This window comes from Camelus bactrianus, chromosome 17 (assembly GCF_048773025.1).
Source record: "Camelus bactrianus isolate YW-2024 breed Bactrian camel chromosome 17, ASM4877302v1, whole genome shotgun sequence".
Classification (NCBI taxonomy): Eukaryota; Metazoa; Chordata; class Mammalia; order Artiodactyla; family Camelidae; genus Camelus; species Camelus bactrianus.
The window spans coordinates 30,005,439-30,025,996 of NC_133555.1; the positions used below are offsets into that span (position 1 = coordinate 30,005,439).

The window sequence follows — 20,558 nt, forward strand, 5'->3', positions numbered from 1 at the left end:
GAACTATACCCTACAGCTGGGCAGACTCATGCTACTCCTTCCTTGGCAGGTTCTGCTTGCATGGTCTTTCTCAGATCTTGACCTAGAGCTTGCTCGCCGCTATTTACATGCAAACTCCACTCCATGGCAGGCACATGGGCATGTGGGATCCTGTGTAGACTTCACAAAGATGCTTTGTGTAGATTCTAGAATTCTCCGATCAAGGGACTGCAAATCCCTGGGAGAGAAATGGTGACTTGGGTTTTCCCAAGCACACTGGTAAGTGAAGGAATTCATGTCTCAAATGTACCACGTTCCCAAGGAGAAAAGACAAGAGACCCAAACCAAAGAGACAACCAGAGGCCAACTGGTGAAGAATAAGAGCATTAAACTTGCTGAAGATGTGGGAATTCTGAAGGCAGATACTCAGAAGCCAGTCCTGGGAATCAGATGAAGGTGAAGGACATGGCAGGAGGCTGGGAATCCAATGAGAAAGGGAGACAGGGCAAGGAAACAGGAAACATTTGTCAAACCATTCTCAGCAAAAGGAGATATCAGCTCATTGAAAATTAACTTGGGTACAGGAGATGACTAGACACCTAGAGTACGAATGAGCCAGGTAACAAATCTTTTCAAGTAACATGTGAAAGAGAAGTGGGAGTGGCAACCTCGTCTTAACTAGCAGAGGGCCTGCCTCCAAGATGCGTAGACTCCAAAGCAAGAATGCACATTAAGTTTGCCTCCTATATTAACTAAAATGTAAAAGATGAAGGGAGGGAGAAGCATGTTGATGACAAGGTTTTCCCTTTTGGGAAAGAAGACAAAAAAGATCGAGTGAAGTTCAAATAAAGCAACTGATAAAGTGATGATGAAAGAGAAAGGAAAACAATGGACTGCACCCTTTAGAGTTTCATGAGACAGTTTAGCAACTGACATTTATTACTTAGAAGGTTACCTGAGGATTGATGAAGCTGAGAGTAATACTAATAACAGCTACTACTCATACAACGCTCACCATGCCCACACAATGATGTAAGCACTTTTCTATCTTTCAACACAGTAACACATTTAGTATTCACAACAGCTCTGTGAGGTAGGTACTATTGCCATCATACTCATATTACTGGGAAGAAAAGAACAAAAACCAAACTTGAGGTGGAGAGACTATAACTGCTTGCCTGAGACCAGCAGCCAACAAACAGCAGAGATGGGATTTGAACCCAGGCAGGCTAATATGTGAACTGCATTCCTCAGGACTGCGCTAACCTGCTTCTTCGTAGGAGCAGGTTGAAAAGGTATGACATGTACGTTAGGTGCAGGACGATCAAAAGACCTGAACATGAATCTTGATGACAAAGTTAAAGAACATGAAGATATAAAACTCTACCAGGTTACTTAGCTGATACGACATCAGGCCACTGGCATCTGGAGAAAAGAGAGCGGATGAGGAATTAGATTTCTATGAAACAGCAAAGTTATTTTGTCTGAACTAGGGGTTAAAAAGACTGAGTGCAGATGAAGAAGGAAATAGGCTAAATTTCTAAAACAGACATGACTCTTGCATTTTATAGGCAGGGACAAAAAATCAGGGATTTATGTTAGCTGAGACATCCAGGTTGCAGAGGATGTGAAGAGAAGAAAAGTAAACAACAAGAGGACTGTGACACTGGCCATATTTCTGAAAAGCACAAGAACCCAAAAGGCCTGGGGTTTTCAAATGGTTCCCCTCAACATCCCTTTGGAAAGCAAGACAGAGGGATGGAAACAATGCTGACTCAATGATGAAGCTTAAGAAAGGACCCCAGACAAATCAGAGAGGGTGTGGCAGAGAACCGTTTCTGGGCACAGAAACTCCATAGAGAAACTGAAGACTAGGGTCCAGACAGGAACACCTCGGAAGTTACGACTTAATTAAAGACAGTCCATCTGGATACACACAAGGTGGTGCCATGTCTAACAAATCTGATTTATTGAAGGAGTCACAAGAAGACTGATGGCGTTAAGTCGTGGGCATAAGGAAAACTTTTGATACAGTCCTGAAGGCTGAATCTGTGTGGGAAATAAGCATGTGTTACTGCAGTGTGACCTGGAAGGGGGAAAGGCTGGAACCACCAAGGAAATGGGGAGGCCAACCAAGCCAGAGGAAAGTGGGTCTGCAAAGCCCTGGGCTGACATCCTGACAGGTGAATTCTGGCCCTGACTGTGCAGCTGCCCGGCCAGGCTGCAGCCAGGCTCCCCCGGGGGTGGCAGGTCCCATCAATGGCACTGAGGAGGAATCTGTATTAATCTGTTGCAGAAGCAACCAGATCCCCAAATGGGATGGTTTTAGCAGGCTACACAAAGCAGGTGGGGTGGCTGGACTGTTTGCAAGTAGACCTACGGGCAGGAGAGTTATAAAACTCAAAATGGGTACAAGGGCCCATTGTTTCATCATCCCTCTGGTGGCCAGGTGTCCCTTTGGTGGGCCCCTCGGCTAGCTCCTGGGTGGCCGCCAAGTATGTAGGTGGGTACAGTGGAGTTTCTCCCTCATCAGGCTTAAAAACAAATCACGTACCACATCATCACGGTCTTCCCACTCCACCTCTGATAGGTCAACGCTACTATAGTTAGGTTTCCTCCGCTTTTTTCCTTCTTCATACTGGCAGAAGAAAGAAAACAAATGACAAACACAGAAAACATTTCTGTAAAATCATCAGCCAGGGCATTCTTCATCATCCCAAGTCCTGGCTTGACGCCTGGGGACTGTGAATGGAGGGTACCAGTGAGAAGCCCAGCAGGGGGCAGTCCTAGGGTTTTAATGGCAGAAAAGCTGAACCCAGTCACCTGTAAACATTTGCTCTGAGCTATGGGGGGATATACAAGCCAATTCTTTGCTTGATATGAATTTACCTAGGGGCCTCCTTACCTCTAAACATGCCAGAGGCAAAGCAAAGTTCATCCCCTCCTTGGACAGTCTGTGTGGAATGGAACCTTTCTCCTCTACTTCAAAGCTTTTAAAACCCACCCCTTCATGACACAAGAAAGGGCATCTTACATAGTTCACCAAAAATATAGTTATATCCCTGTATGTTTTGTAGTTCTCCCATCCCTACATCCTGCCTCGAAACTACCCCCACCACACTCCTTGGTCAGGAGACAAAGGCACTGACCACCACATTTGGGCTCAACATCCTATTAACATTTTACAGACACACAGAACCCTCTACTTGCTATCACACTGGCCACAGAAGTGCTGAGCTAAGCATTGCTACTTTACCTGGAGTACATGTGGGTATTGGGAATCACTGCCAGATTTAATGGCCATTAGGGCATTTCTCTGGAAAAGCTGATGAGTGCATTATTAACTGGGGAGGTGGTCTTAGTTCCCCTCCTCCACCCTAAGTCACTGGCGTTAGTCACCCAGCAAGCCTACCATTTTACCAACTGGACAGTCTTGTGTCTGGACTCTCCGTGTCCTGGGCCTTTAATGCTGGCTGTCGGGGTGTTTATAATGTAGGAAAGTCTGCCCTCTGCTGCAGGCTCAGGATAAGCAATCCCTTTGCCAGTTCATAGGCTGAGGGTATATTGGAAAAAATATATATGTATGTATAGTTCTTTTTCTTTTTTGCTTTTGTTTATAAATTAGTCATGTTTTGATTTAATTGGTAGGATTCTAAGTGAAACGCAGCATCACTCTAGGTGTTTTAAGACCCCCCAAACCACAAGTTACCATTTTGGACACAGGTTACATATGGAGGCAGGTGCTGAAGGCACACAGTATAAAGGAGAAAAATCACTGCTGCTGTGTTGACCCAAACTGGCTCCCAGTGGAATCTAGGGGAGACAAGCCAGACAGGGTAGATGTCACCTTGCTGTGGGGCCAAACAGGTCCCAGTGGTTTCCCTGCCCTCTTGACTTCCCCTGGGCTGCATTTCAGGAACCCTGAGACATTGGTGGAGGGGGCCCACCCTCAGCCAGGAAGGCTGCCTCGCCTCTACGAGGCAATGGGCTCCGACCACCCTGGTCCACCGCCCTTCGTCTCTCTTCTCTCAGGTTTCCAATTAACAGACGTTCACGGTCAGTTTTATGACATCAGATCCACTCCAGATGAAGAGGAAGGGAAGTGGTTCCCTCAGAAGCTGCTATAAACGATAGCAGATTTGCAGTTGGATCCTGTTATGGAAAGTTCATTGTGCGTAGAAGCTTTGGCCCTCAAGTGTCAGGCTGGGACTGAGGGGGAGGAGAATGGAGGTCAGCAGGGTTGTCACCCGCTTCGTAAGGTGAGGAAGTGTGATGGGGCAGGGGTACATGATGCTAAAGAAGCACAGTTGTCCCCCTGAGGAGCTACGGTTGGACATTCTGGAACCTCTGTTACCTGTGCAAATGGCCCCCAAGTCCCATTCTGGTAAGAACCATTCCTGGGAACCACTAGGCACCCCAGCTTCTGACTGTTAGAGGTAAAACTTTCATGGTTTCTTGGGTAGCCTAATGCTAGGTCTATACTATCTTTTGGAGGAAGTTCTTCCATTGGTCACTTCAAAATCCTCCTTTATTCACTTTTTCAACATTCATTTATTGGACACCTGGCAAGTACAAGGTCCTAAGGACAGAAGCAAAGTCAATTAAATAATGCTTCATTCTTTCCCAAGGACTTGCTTACAGTTTATCACCCTTAATTCTGCTTGTCTACAGTCAAATAACTGCCCATCATGTCTATGGGAAAATGGGCTGTAGCAAGTTAAATAGCAAATTAAATAGCAAGTTAAATACGATCACATCGCATAGCCAGTATGGAGGAGGATATACCCCCACCTACCCCTGGTCCCTGACCGAAGTTTCATGGCTAAACCTCATGTTATTTCAGCTGCTGCTAAAGAAATTCAAAAAGACCCCCAAGGTCCAGAGCACCAAATATATACCTTCATCCTCAGAGAAAGTGTCCCCCTGTCTTTGTTAGAAAGAGGAGAGCACAGTGGTTCTGCCACTCATTGAGCATGTGACACTGAGCAAGGCAACCAGCTGCTTCAAACTTCCTTTTTCTCAGTTGCAAAATGAGAAAAACAAAAGTACCTCCATAGCAAAGGTAGGCTGAGAGGATTAATGAGATACTATATATAAAATAGCAAGCACATTCCTGGCCCAGAACGGAATAAACCCTTAATATGTATGCAGCTAGTGTGAGTCCTGAAAGTCACAACCTTCTTGGTGAAGACACAGTCTCATTATAAGCAATTGGCTAATATGTCATTTCTTTGAAATGAAGGAGACACATTCGATAATTTGGCTGATCACTGTCGTGCAAACCATAGGAAGGCAGAAGATGTTTGCTGAAGATGGTGATGTCAGACAGTCACATTCACATGCCTCCTCCTGGTGTGTAAGATTCTTGAACATTAAACATCAAGTTGAGACTCAAGACTCTCCTAGCAGAAAAATTCATACTGTGCTAAAGAACCCAAGTCCTTTTAGATAACACTGGGCAAAAGTGGAATCCACAGAGATCCCTTGACTTTTGACCATTCTGAGATGTCTTCCTTCATTTTTTAAAATAACCACTCAAGAAATTTAGTACATTACACTACTGGTATTCAAGAAACTGGCAGAAATTAGAGAGCGAGGGGAAGCAAGATTTCCCAGCTACTGGTATGTAACTACCATATTCCAGTAAGTCTCTGTAATTTAATTGCACTGAAAGGGACAGACAGGGCTGGGATACACCCTCTGGAACTCTATTCAGGAATGCCCCACACAATGTCTGCTTAATCAGTGAAATAGGTATGAAATACTTTCCATTTGGGTCTTTATCAATGGGTGAGCTCCTTAAAATATAAATAGTAGTGTAGCAGAGTGACTACTTTGAGTGTGAAAAGGAAAAGTCAGTGGGACCAGAAAACTGTTCAAGCACAATGACTAAACTCCAGCATGATGACCCTAAATCCACTTTATCTTTTCTCTCATTAAGAAAATCTATTAGACGGCTAGAGATTAGACATCCATTATAAAGACACGTGGGCTGTGGACCACTACCACCTGTTCCCCACATTTTCCAGGGTAATCACCTTGGTTTTCCTACAGGGAAGCATTTGGACCCCAAATTCAGTGAATATAGTTCTAGTGAAGGCAAGACCTTCCTAGCTCAGAGGGAGACCAGTGACCTGAGCATGTAAAGACACAGTGGTTGGTTCAGGACTGGGGATAAAACTCATGTCAACCCAAATGAGACTCAATTAGGGATGCTTTCCTGGATTTATCCAGAAAAAGGAGCTCTGCATCTACTAGCAGCACTAAGGCAGCAGGATGTAAACTTGAGCTCCTCATGGCCATCTCTGCCACTACTTGGAGAGAGCCTTCCTAAGAATGAAGCCAATGCAGAGAAGGCAGAGAAAAGACATACAGAGAGTCCTGAAAGCATGGTGTGCATGCCTGGATCAAGCTGTGCCTGAAATCTTTATATCGTTGGGTGTTTCATGTACCAACACGTTGTCTCCACATTACCTCTTTTCCCTTTTTAAAGAATTTTTTTTTAAAGCTGGCTTGGGTTTCAAGCTTAAGTAGTCATCAGAGTTCTGACTTGTATATATTTAGTGTCTATTTTTTTCTTTTTAAATGAACCACTTTTAAAGTACATATTAAGCGAAGTGTTCACAAACTCTGATACTTTAATGATTATTTAGGAACATGTGATTTGCCAAACACTTCACTGCTAATCAAGATAGTCTACTGTGTTTCAGCACCTGTTTGCCCCCCATACCTGTACCTGCTTTCCCCCAACAGGACATATGTGTGGCCCAGCATCAGAGAGTGACAGAAAAAGAACTAACCTCTCAGACCTCTGACTCCCAGGCCAGATCTCCCCTCTCCCATGGGATTTGGCCTGGGACGAATCCCAGGTCCACCAGCCCCACTCCCTCTTCCCCTTCGTGAGGATCTCGTTACTGGGGCTGAGGCATCGGATATGGCATTTGTTAGTGTATCTATAAACTGTAACTTCCTTTGAAAATGTGATTAACGAATTGCAAACGGTTTCCAAAGGTTTATAAACAGATACTTTGAGAGCCACGGGTAGGTTTGTAGTTTTTGGTGCCTGTTTTATGAAAAAAATATGTGGGGGAGAATTTAATAAGGAAAGATATTCTGTGCTATGAAATACTTTGAGGTGGAGTTTCAAATAAAGGCCAGATGTGGTGAACATACAAACCAGCCTGTGGCCTAGGAGGACGGGGCAAGAAGGGTATCCATCTGAGGAGCCAGTGGAACAATCGGGGGGTCTGCCATAAGTGCCAGAACCTTCCCGGCAGCGTTCAATTGTCTGGATGTGAGTGCCTCTTTGCGTTACCTGCGGGCTGACTGTGGAGGCAGAATGGGATGGGCTAAGGTGATGGCCACATTCATGTGGGTTTGAGCAAAACAAAAATGCCTTGGCTTTTTCTGTGTTCTTTTGGGAAGGACTAAAGAAAATCAGCTACACACATTCATGCAGCCTCTGTGAAATAAATATTATGTGTGCTAATAATTGATAAAGGGTACGTGCTGCTCCATGCTGCCAGCAGAAAGGAAGGAGATGGGGGTGGAAAGCCCACAACTGGAGAGGAAGAGGCCTTGCCCAAAGCTAGTGCCATCTGGAGAGGGGGTCTGGGCAGATGTTTCTCTCTAGAGGTCCTCAGCTGGAGGAACACCTCACTACCTCCTCCAAGGCCTTGAGTCTCCTCTTGTCTCAGAGGCTGAAGCAGCCATTTCAGGAGAAGGAAAGAAGGCACATTGTCTCTCCTCTACTTGCAAAAGAGGAGAATCTAATGAAACACTGGGTACTTCATTCCTTCACTCCTTCATTCATTTGTCCACCCACATATGCAAAAATATTGTCAGACATCGAATATTTATCAGGCCTTGAACCAGGCCAAGGTGAGCCTTCAGAAAGCATGGGGAAGCTGTCTGAGAAGGATCATCTCCCACCCTACAATTGTAGATCTGGATTCACCAGGAGTCAATCAGGCCAGTTGGGTGAGCAGGGGAGAAGCCTGGACCCCAGAGGGAGACTGGCTGGAATCAGGTCTGCATCTATGGGCTGTGTGCCCAGGGCGAGTGTGCACTTCTCTGAGCCTGCGTTGCTCCTCTGTTGGGTGAAGAGAACAGCATTCAGCTCACAGGGCTGCCATGAGAAGCAAATGGGCACATATATAGCTGAGCACAGGACATGTCCTGGCAAACACGGCTTGACAACACGCCCACTCAGCCAGACTATTAAGTGCTGATGTCCCTGACTGATGGGATACGGTAGCACTACCTCACCATGCTCATCCCTGGATTCCACGTTCACGGGCTAAAATGATTCTTAACAGTATGGCTGATTATTAATATTTCTAGTCCTTTAAAGAGGCAGTTCAACCTAGCTTGGTGGCCCATTCTTCTCAAAGTCAAAGGGAAGCGTCTCAAACGAGAACGTGGTCCCAAGGTTAGGTGACTGGGTGGGCCTATGGCAGACTAATGGTCTCTTCCCCTAGAATTTGCAAATCAAGGTCTCTGTCACAGCATGTCCAGCCTTAGAGGAGGTGGCCCTTGGGAAAGGGAGTCCCAGTGGTCTATATCAGCCACTGTTCTCCTGGTTTAAGTGTTTGCAGTTTTTAAAGTTTTTTTCCCTCGGATTATACATGTAACAACTGCTCATTGTAGAAAATTTGAAAAATAATGAAAAAATATTGCCCTAACTACCACAACGCAGGGATCGTCACCCAACATTGTGTTATCTTTCCCAAAGGGCAAGTATTTTGAAGTGGTTACTGTTTCAGTTTTCTAAGTTCATTGTTTCTCCAACAAGGAATTTCTAAAATGTAGCAACCAATCTGTTCTGCTTTACAAATGACTGCTTTCAGGGAGAAAAAGAAAAAAAAGAAAAAAGTTTTTTTCTGCTGGCCAGCTTCCCCTGCGCTCCCCATCATTCTTTGTGAAGAGGGTATGTTTCCTTTTCCAGGCACAGTGCTAAGCGCTATACATATCTCCTGTAATTCTCACAACTCCAAGAGAGGAGTAACGCTTCACAGATGGGAAAATGCAGAGTCCAGGGATGTCAGTTACTCGGTGACATGGCTAACAGTCCTTAGGTGGTCCCTCTTCACTGACAGAGCAACTGCTAATAGGACAGCATGTAGCAGGCATGTTCGTGGTTACAGAACCACTTTGGAAGCCAAATCCTACCAGCCATCCATGTCTGTTAACAGCCGACTCATTGGGACTGCCTTGAAACCAACCTTGATGTCCAGGGATGCAAGAATCAGTTTTAGGTTAAGGACCACTGCAACATGCCGAGCGAGCGCAGTAAGCTAAGGATCATGCCACATGTCTAACACACTGTGTCATATTTACACAAATGCCCAATAACTAATATCCAACTCAAGGCCTCAGAGAAGCCTGGTAGTATCTGACGGTATCACTGTAGCTAGGATTCCGATCAAAAGCGTGCTGGCCTCTTTGGTTGTGTGACCCCACAGCAACTCAGAGAAGATACATGGCTGGATGTCACAGGCATCACGCAGGAGAGAAATTCTGACGAGTCTGTACTCAGAGATGAAGTCCTTCTCATTCACGGGAAGATGAATAGGAGGGAATACAGATACACAGGAGGGAAACAGGGACACAAGGGTGTGTGTCAAGGCAGCCAGATGGTGGGAGAGAGGCAACAAGGGCATGTCGAGACAACAGGCTTTTTCCTTTTTCTAAAAGGTACTGTGCTCTTATTAATTAATGTTTTTAAATGTCTCAAAGATGAAAAGTTCTCCGTGCTCTCCTAGCATGATTACAAAATCCTTTTGATCGCTGTAAAACTATAACAGCTCTGGTATTTTTTTTTTAAAAACAACAATTAACAGGCCGCTTTGAAAACCTGAATGACCTTTATCTTAATCAGTGTCCTCTGAGTTGCTGAGAGTGAGTCACACGCGCTGTGTGTGTGTGTGGGGGGGGGCCAGCCCCTAGCCCCACCACTGTTTTTGCAGGTCAAATGTGGCTTACTACACAGTGGTTGGATTTAAATTCTCCTTCTCAAAAAGCCAGTCTGTCTTGTAATAGCAAGCTAGTCACAAAAATGAACATCATGCTGAGGAAGGAAGAAGGGGCAGGAGGTTGGGGCAGGAGGAAGCTTTTGTGCCAGCAAAGGGACAGGGGACAGGATTCTGATGCAACAAGAGAGAGGCATGTCCAGACCTCTTGGCTCAGGTGAAGGAGTGATGCTAAGAAAGGACTGCCTCTCCACAGAGAAGAAAGAAGAGCGAACATGGAGGCTACACACAACATAAAGATGCTTGTGGGTGCCTGGGAGACAGCTACCTTGGTAGGTTACAACACTTTTGAGACAGATCCTCTCTAAAACTTCCTGGGCAAAGGTTCAATGCAAGACAGCCTTCAGAATGAATTCCAAAGTTTCAAAAAGAGTTGCATTGAACTCTTGAGCATAGAAATGTGCCATCTTCCAAAGCCAATTTCATATAAAGTTTTCAGAGACTATTGAGTCATTAGGAGATAATATCTAGAGTAAAAAGAGGACCTATAGTAATTTGAGAGTATGTCTGTAACTTTTGACAAGCAACTTCTTTTTTTTTTTTGCATTTACAGAACTTTGACATTATTCCTTTGAGAAGTTAATTATATATCAAAAGACTCCTGGATATGTGGAACCTGTCAGACCACTCTGAACATGGGATACAATTAGGCACCACAAATTGATTCCAGTTTTGAAATAAGAAAGACACTGAGTGTCCTTATTCACTCAAGTAAAATCACAAATTGGTATCAACCAGCACTGCAACACAGTGATGTATCAGTCTCCAAATGATGCTTCAGCTAACTGTTCACTGTAGGGAGAGTTCTCTGTGGTGTTGGTCTTTCCCCTGCCCTCAGTAGCATTCCGAACGCCTTTGCCCAGCTCAGTCACTGGGAAAAGGAATCCAGTCTCATCCCTCATTGGAGGGATGGCAGTTGGAACAGAGAAATCTCTCTACCTCAAGGTCTTCATGCTTAATGGCATGAAGGACAGGAAGCTGGCAACAATTTTGCAAGTGAAGTAAATAAAGGGATGCAGAAAAGAGGCAAATGAATCATTCCTTCTAAGTCAGCTGCCATAACCCTCGACTTAGGTTTATGCCTTATGCCTATAAAGGTATCACCCTATGTCACGCTGCTAAGCCTTCATCACATGTACGTGTGTGAGCATGTGCGTGCACACATGTGTGTAATTTTATTTAGGGAGCTGCTTGGCATGATAGCTTTATTTTGTTTTGCTTTTTTTCTGCTAAAATTTTTAAAGACAGTTGTTAGGAGAAGAAGACATGGAGTGATCCATCTTTGTGGCCACCTCTTTCATGAAAGCTTCTCTGATCCTTCCAGCTAGTCTCTCTTCCTTCTCACTCAGGGTGGCCCTTATTCTGCAGTCCCAGAGGACACAGGGCTTTGCAGGATAAACATGCATGTGGTCGTCTTTTCAACCCACCTGCTATCTGCCCTAGCCATGATCTGACCACCAAAACCAACAGTCTCATCCATCATTGATCCACCCGGCCTACTGGATTGGTGACTGGGCAAAATGTTTAGTTTTGATTTTTTTGTATGTGATCCTCAGTTATACTGACATATGTTTTAAAAAGTGTTTCTGGATGCATGCTGGTCTGAATAAGTCCAAGAGATTTCTGATGTTGTTTATGACTTACAGGAAAACCAAAGGTCTTCTGCAAGGCTGGCTGGGTCCTCAGTCTTATATTTGCCTGTGATCATGGAGATGTGGGCAAAAGCTGGAACAGATGAGTGTAATAGAGAAAGAAGCCAGTGGGCCAGGCCAAGAGGCCAGGCTCACCGAACTACCACATTCATTACTTCTACTAAGTGCGTCCTAAAATTAAACTGCATCTCTCCATCCCTCTTGCCATCAACTTAGTGTCAGCCACCATGAGACTTCTCCCATGACAAGGGCGCATGTCTCTGAAACTCCCCTGCCTAGACTCCACCCTCCAATCCTTTTCCCTGAGTCCTTCTGGGGGGATTCTTCTGCAACCCAAATCAGATCATGTCCTCGCTCAGTCTGAAAGGATTACTACTTCTCATGCCCTGCAGGATGATGTCCAGCATTCCAGAATGCCACAAGTCCCCATCGCCCTGCCTCTGCTTTCTGTTCTGACCTCTCTCTCACCAGTTCCTGCCTCTCACCCTGTACTCCCCAGCTAGAGTGTGCCAGCTGCTAAAAGGGTCATTATTATTCTTGCTTTCAGAGCTTTGCACACACCACACCATCTGCTCCCAACACTCTTCACCCCATCTCAGAGTCAAGTGGCCCCTCAGGACTCAGCCTAAACAAAGCCTCCTCTGGGAAGTTCGCACTGGCCTGCCCCAGGGTCAGTTCAGGTCCTTCCTGTATCCTCTTCAGCCTTCCGTGGTACCTCTGTCTCCATGACCATCACACCATATACTGCAAAATTAGTTGCTTCCTTGCCTGTCTATTCCACCAGGTCCCAAGCAGAGTCTATTTCTTGTTCAGCATTGAACCTGCAGTGCCTAGGAGAGTGCTTGGCAAAGAGTAGGCTCTTCATCAATATTTGATAAATAAGTAAACAGAGTAAATGAACAAATCAGAGTGGGTATTGACCTAAGAAGCACATGTGTAACACTGACCATGTGCCTGGCCTGTTTTAGGCACTTTGTGAACATGAATTCACTTAATCCTCATAACAAACCCCCCTCACCCCAGTAGACACTACTTCTGTCCTCATTTTTCAGTGGAAGAAACCGAGTCCAGGGAGGTTGGATAACTTGTCCAAGGTCACACAGCTGATAGTGGCAGAGCTGAGGCTGACCCTGGACATCTGGCCTCAGAGACCGTTCTGCTCCACGGAGATAAGTGTACCGGTGAAACTCCTATAGGTGGACCTGAGGTTGCTGCCTGGTGCCTGCCTGAGATGTGTGCTTTGAGGCCACAGCGAGGGGAAGATGGCAAGGTGACCAGCTCCCTGGAATTCTACATTGAGCAGAGCTGAGTTTCAAATTATTAATTTTCAAAGGCATCTTTCTATGAAATTTATACAAATGTACTATTTATACTTATATTTGAGCTTGGACCAAATAGGCATCATTTAAGGGAATCCAAACCATAGTACCCTCAAATCTGCTGCAGTACCGGAAGTCAGAGAAATGCCTTTACTCGTCCCAGTCACTCCCAAACCCTCTTCCTGAAGTGTAGCTAGAAACTTAGAAACTCCAGGGGAGGATTTTTTTGGTGGGGTCGGGGGTTGGGGAGCAGAGGAGAAGCAGCTTTGAATGTTCCAGATACAGCCTCCATTAGATTTTTTTCTCCTCTTTCTGCTTTTTTGTCATTCTCATCCCCAAGAAATTAAGTTTAGCTTGCTGGGCACTCCTTTCTGCTTGGGCATGTTTCTGTCAAGCAAGATCTTTGGCTCTGTCTAAGTCTGCCTTGAGCATTCCTTAGCAGAGGGGAGCTTGGGCTTGTGATTTAATTTGGTTTAATTTGGAGTAAGAGAGAGAGAGAGAATGTGCGTGTGTGCGTGTGTGCGTGCGTGCGTGCATGCGTGCGTGTGTGTTCCTTTTAGATGATGTTCTAGATTTGTCTCCTGCAGAGTCTGGCCTTGCTCTTCCTGGAGTGAACTGTGTGCCTTTATCTGTTGGACTTTGGTTTTGCAGTCATGGGTCCAAAAAGAAGCCACCGTGACAATGATAAATGTCTCTTGACTTGCTCCTCAGGTGGTCTCTGTCTTTCCAGGGAGTGACAGATACACAAAGCATCAGATTTCAGACTTGAACCCAGGACTCCCTGGAGTGAGGCTGGCAGGCCAGCCTGTCATTTGGGATTTCTGACCCTGGCCAGCTGGGGCACGAAAGTGCTCAATCCAATGAAATCCCCAACCACAAGCCAAAGAAATGCCAGCTACTGGGGGGTCACTGGGCCTTGTCCCAAGAAGAAAGGGCAAGTGAGACCGAGAAGAATTTCCAGCAAAAGCCCTGCCTGGCTTAGCCAAACTGCTTTCTGGCCTCAGTATCCCAAACGCATTCATGTTTCCCTTTGCCCTGAAAACACCCACGAAGAATGTGGAAATGGAACATGGGAGATATGTTCAGAAATACACGTGGCCTCCCATGATTATGAAAGTTGAGTGAAGAACATAATGGTTTGGGCACCTCCTCAGTGAAGGGCAACGGTCACTTCAGGGGTGTGGTGAGGATTAAATGATAGTGCCCAAAAGCCCATGGTCTCAACCTTTTTATTTGCATTCTTTGCATCTTATCATTTAGGATTATGTAAAAATGACAGCTGCTTATAATTATTTGGAGGTTTGAGTTGCAATAATTAAAAACATCTGCCTTTATCTTACCGCTACCAGACTTAACCCCTCGAGGTTGGGTCTATTGAACTTCAAAGAGGGAAGCAAAAAATAAAAGAAAACTCCACACATTACTAACAAATTTCTAGTGATTCATTTAAATGTATAACCAGTTATTCCAACAGCCTTCAAACCTTTAATTATCTTTTAAATATATATAATTTGGGACTGCTAATTAGATAGCAATTTAATGCTCTCATGGGGATTCAGATGCACTCTTTTCTAAAATGTAAACTTGCAGAGGAATCATCACTGGCATTCAAATGACTGAATTCTTCAGTTATTCAAATGAGTGAGGTCATTTACACGATTGAACCATTTGCATACTCTGCTGTCAGCCCAGCTGTAGATTTCACAGGGCTCCTCAATATGCTGAGGATAAGGCTAGGGTTCTCCCAGTCCAACTCTCTGGAGAGAAACAAGCCAGGCTCCTCCTTGGGGAAGCCTAGCCTCACCCTAACAGCCTGTCTGGTCTCCTCTTAAGTTGCAGATGGCTCTGTTTTCCTAGTTTAAGGAAGAACAAACTTTCCTGAAATTTACAGCTATGAAAGCTTTCTCCATGCCGGTCTGCCTGCTATTGTCTGGGCAGTTAACATTTTAATTAATAACTCTCTTCCCACAATAGGCTGCTGCAGATGAAGGAGGTGAGGGTTTTACTCTGTCTAGAGCTTCTATTTCCTGTGTATTCCTATCCCCGTTGAGATGGTCCTTTAAATTATATAAAGATGTGCATCACATGGAGAAAAGCAATTGATCAATTAGATGACACTGGGCAATGATAGAAGCCAGCTCTCCCATCTCAGCCTCACGATATGGCTAGGCTTTGCATTCCTGAGCCTGGGCTAGTAGCTAGCAGCTGAGGCTCATTTCCCCCACAAGGGGAAGGAGGTGCAGACAAATCTATAGGAATTTTTAAGAGATCATTATTCAACACATTGCCTGTAATTACATTTTGATGAGCCTTTTATTGCTAATTCATCATCCAAGATGGGGCACTCTAGATATGAAATTAATCTAGTAAAACAAAGGTCAGAGTGTGTCCAGTGAAAAGAAAAGCTTTGTCCTCACCAAATCCTTTTGCCAAACAATAAAGCATCAGAGAATCCTATCACTAAACCAAATTTCCTTAAAGTGCCTTCTCAATTATTAACAGCATAAATCTAACACTCCCTGGTACTTCTCAGTGTAAGCAGGCTGATGTGAGGTGAAGACACGTGCAGCGCCCTGAAAGAGAATGGGAAATGTGTCTGACGCCATAGTGTTAAGGCAAAGGTCTGTACGCACACAGAACTGTATTTGAAGATCTAGCCTAGAGCAAATCAATTTTTGCAGAGACTTATTGGTCTACTGGTGTCTCGGCTTGAGTTCCCTCTGAAGCAGACCCCAAGACTAGGTTTCATGGGCAAGGTTTTTACTTGGGATGGGTTCCCAGAAAATCCCTTTAGGGACATGGCAAAGTGACTCAGAGACAGAGACAGGCAGGCAGTCAGCCCAAGCTGCATCATCAAGCACTGTGGGCAATAGGAGCTGAGGCTCACTGCAGGGGCCCGGGGGCCAGAGTGTGGAGCAGGTACCTCCTGAAAGCCCACTTGGGAGGTGGGAGTGATCACCAGTCTTTGTGGGGGGAATGCTAATTCCCTGGCACATCTGGCCTGCTGCATGCCCGAGAGGAGTGGACTCCAGGAACCAGAGAAAGTCTTTGCCAGGGTTCTGGCACCCATAAGCCAGGCTAATGTGTGCAAAGATGAGGGCTGAGGAGGGGACATGGGCAAGGCATCCACAACAATACATCGCTAAGCATGCGCCCAAATAGGAGTTTATCAATGAACCCTCAAGTCACTTTCCCTTGTCCTTTGGAAGTCTGTCCTAAATGCACCCACAGGTTCTAGACACCAAATACTAAACCTTCTCATGCCTCAGGGTCTTTGCATACACTGTCCCCTCAGCCTGAACCAGTCTCCACTATTTTGGGACAGCAATTTCTTTTCTCCACTCAGCGCTACAGAGCTCAGTTTAAATGTCATCCCTAAGGAGGGTGTTCCTTGACCATCCAACTAAGGGAGGTGCCACTCCCTACTTTTTTGTTTTCTCGGATCCTTGTTTCCTTTGGAGAGCATATCCAAAATGTGTAATAATTTTTATTTATTTGCTTACTTATGAGCTTAAAAAAACATATCTTTTCCATGACCAAATGTAGGGGGAATTATGTCTGTCTTATTTTATCGCTTGATCCCCAGCATCTAAGAGTGTCTATCACAGGAGAAATGTTCAATAAATACATGCCAGATGTGGAAAGGAACAGTGGGAGGGAAGGTGGGCTCCAGCAGCACAAGAGTGAGCAAGTTACACATCTAGGTGTCTCCCAGTTGTGCTGGACTGGATTGCAAACTCGGACCTGAAGCTTACAGGCTGCAAACCAGCTCCTTGTAGACTTCTCCAACCACCCCTTCCACAGCTAGAAACCAGGTCCTTTTATAAATTCTCCTTTTGGTCAGTATTTCCACCCTGCTGCTTAATAATATTCTGTATCATTGTGTAATCAGTTTCCTATATGTGAGTCTTCTCTCCTGTTTCTTTGTTATTCCACTTCTGCTAGGTATCTTACCAGGCCCTGGATACACAAGGGTGAACAAAACACTATCTGCTTAGTGTCTTCAGGTTGCTTGCAGTGCAGTGAGGGGACAGATGTGTCAAGAGATTTCCATAATGTACTATGGAGCCCAAATTCAAAGACCTGTTCAAGAAACCAGGTAGGATGAAGGGGTGAGGTGGAGAGGCAAGTTTTGGGGGTGGAAGTGGGAAAGAGGGAGGGTGTATAGACCAAGCTCCCTGAGAGAGAGGCTCAGAGCCACACCTAGCAGTGGCTCCTAGACTTGGGGATTCCATGGCTGTATCAGCCAGGCTACTTTGGTAGGAAGCAACAGACACCAATTCTTAATCAGTGGAGCTAAACGGAGAATGTACTAGAAGCATGTATGGACGTTCTCTACTACCACTACAAGGAGATACTAATTAATTAATTAGTTAGTTAATATGAATGAATAAATAAATAAAGGACCTGATAGGGGCCTTTTGCTCTTCCCTTTTCTTTTCCCTCTTTATTTACTTCTTCCCTTACTTTCTTCTTTCCTTCCTCCCTCTCTTTCTTTCCTTTCCATTTTTCCTCTTTCCTTCTGTTTTTCCTTCTTTCCTTTCTTCTTTCTCCTTTCTTTCTTGGCAGGAAGGACTTAAGAAAAACAAACTTTCCATCTATTCTTACCTTTGTATCAGTCAGGGCCCCAGCAGGAAGCACATGGCATAGTCAAGCTGGCTAATTATGAAAGGTTTAATAAAGAGGCTATTGTTAACAGTGGGGTAGGGTGTAGGAAACTACAAGAAATGGTGCAGTATCCTGAAGCCAGAAGCAGTGGGGACCTTCTCTTCCACTTCACATGAAGGGACAGAGGAAGGAGCAGTCACAAGAGCCCACAGTGAGCGAGAGGCTAATGTCACCTTAGGTTGGGTGTAGCCAGTCCCAGACACTGGGCTGAATATGCACTTGAACCCCACTCACCTCCATTTCTTCTGGATGTGTGTCCTCCACTAGCTAAACTCCATCTGCAGCCAAGAGCAAAGGAGCCACTGCTGAGTGCCATGCAGGTGGGGTACTGGGGCAGAGGGCAGAGGCAAAGGGGAAAACTGTCTGCAGGTGCCAAGGGAGGTCCTCCAGCCCAATTCTCATTTTATAAAAGAACTGTATAACACCACTTCAGAATTAAGGAAGTTTGTTCAATTGAATAGGTTTAATTTTATGAAAAATGACACTGTCCATAGTTGTCTTTTTCTTCCTCTAAAGACTGAGCCAAATTTGCTTTCTGACTGACACAGTCCTTGGCTTAGGCTTTAGTTAATCTCTCTGAAATAAGCACTAACACACAAGATGCCGTGAGGACTTAATGAGGCAAAACACACAAAGGCGGTAGGCATGGAGCCTGGTTCCTGACACCTTGAGTAATGGGAGTTGCATCATTACTGTCAGTACCCTCTTCGCTAAACCCCATCTATGATCTATGCCCTATGTGTCCGTGCACACACTCAGCCACAGAACTTGGAGACCAAGAGGCTGTTGAGTTCTTGAGGTTTGCAGTTCAGAAAGCCAGGCACCCCTCTAACCTGCTTAACCCCCAACTCACGAGGTGAAGCATTCCCTGCTCAGGGCTGTCATGCTTCTGCTCAAGTATCCAGACCCAGGCAGTTCCAACTGTTGCCCTCAACAATTTCATCAAGAGGAAAGCATGCAAGGCTCTGTTTTCTCTTTTGCCAAATGATGTATTTCAAAAAGAACAGGCCTGCTACGTGGGGGTCACACAGTCTTGTTTATTTTCTCTCAGAAAACACACATCTCTGAGCAGATACACTTACTAAGCATCCTTTAATTCTTTCTTTTAAACTAAACGGGATGTATTCAGACCAGGCATAAGCAGAGTCGCCCGGGCGGCGTTCTGAGAATGTGCGCTAGGCATGGACGCCCTCCGGGTGGGGACAAGGCACACAGTGGTGCCTGCGCGCCACCTTCTGGCCAGCCTTGTTCACTTCATAGCAGCCTGAGCAGAGGGCAGGCTGGGAGACTGATATGGGATTCCAGCCTTTGGGAGCCACAGAAAGGATTGTAAGTGATGCTAGGCCCCCATCCCTACACCTTGACAGGGTAGGGCAGCAGAATGCATAGTTCTGAGACCAGAGAGAGAAGTCCTGCCTGGTCCAGCCTGAAGATAGGTATCCTGGTGCGTGTGTGGGGCCCCCACTGAGTGGGAAGAAATGTCCCCCAGAGTGCACTGTGGATGCAGCTGGTGTGCGTGCCATTTCCTCTGGGAAGCCCTCCAGTGTCTCAGGGCACCCCTCCTGGAGAAAAGCAGGTCCTTTTCCTGTGAGCACATAGCTCTTCTCGTCCCCTCTCACTGACAGGAACTCTTGCTTTGTGCAGTGAGCTCCTCCCTGCTTCTATGTCTCCATCAGCTAGCACACTGCCCAACTCGAAGAACATCTGATAAGTGCTTACAGGCCAGAAGGAGGGTAGAGGCAGAGGTGGAAAGAAAGGAGGGCTTGACCAATCACATGGACTTCCATTTCTGCACCCGAAGTAACAAGGACTCAATCAATGTCTGATGAATGAACCTGTGGCATCTGAACTTCTCATTTATTGTAGGAAATTGGTACCCAGATGTTTAATCATTGGCATCCTTCAAATATCATCACAATCACTAAATAAATATTTACTGGCTACCCCCTCGGTGCAGCAGCAAAGTCTCAGGAGTTCACAAGGGACAGTGGGGGAGAGGCTGAACACATAGACCTTTCCCAAGAGTGATAAGTGAACCGAGGAAACTAAAATAAGGGATTCTTGCTGAGTGATGTAGGAGGGGTGTGGCTCCTTTGGTCAAAGGTGTATCAAGGACAAGATTCCAGGTAGAAGGAAGAGTAGGCACAAGGATTTGGAGCAGAAAGGAGCTTGGGGTTTCTGAGGAACAGCCAAAAAAACCTGAGTGTACCTAGAACACAGGCAGCCACACAACTCCTGCAGGTCACAGAGGTGAAGCCAGATCTAGAAGGGTGCTGGGGCTATGGCCCAGAGTTTGAGTTTTACCCTAAATGCTAAGGGAAGCCAGACCATCTGAGTGATGCATGTGAAAACCTCCTCTGACTTCTGAGTCAGTGGTGCTGGAGAGGGTGGGTAAAAACAGGTGCTCAGCAGAAGAGAGACTGAAGTCATCCAGGAAAGACAGAAAGGAGTCCCTGATTGGGGGGAGTGACAGAAAGAGGGGCATGGATTTGGGGTGTGTTTTAGAACCAACAGGACATGAGGGTGGATGGCATAGGAGGGGTCCAGAAAAAGCCGCTGGTGGAGGCCACACCTACACCTGTTGAACTACAAAGAACCCTTAGCATTTGCACTGAGAAAGTGTGGATGGGAAGAAGAAATGAAGGAAGATTGAGGCATTCCTGGTTGAAAAATTACACACAAAAAAGAAAACTATTAGATGTGTGGGATGGAAGCTAGCCTTTGCATCACTGAGGGTCTCCATCATCACATAAAGATCATATTTAAACTTTACGTTGAACTTTTTGGGTGGGAATTATACAGGATCTCCTCACATGGCCCATTGCTTGAGCTAAGTCACTTGACTTCAACAAGGATTCTAATAGTGGCCCTACCTTTTAAGTTCCCATTTAAACTGGTGTTTGATGTAC

The 20,558-nt window shown here is 45.5% G+C and overlaps 1 protein-coding gene across 1 annotated transcript in view; it reads right to left on the reverse strand.

Moving 5' to 3' along the window:
- The window catches only part of CACNA2D3 (calcium voltage-gated channel auxiliary subunit alpha2delta 3), a 776,451-nt gene that overhangs the window by 166,652 nt on the left and 589,241 nt on the right, over nt 1-20,558 (reverse strand). Inside the window, exon 18 of the mRNA XM_074344645.1 lies at nt 2,534-2,617. Coding sequence (XP_074200746.1) covers nt 2,534-2,617 — 84 coding nt within the window. The remainder of the gene's footprint in view (nt 1-2,533; nt 2,618-20,558) is intronic.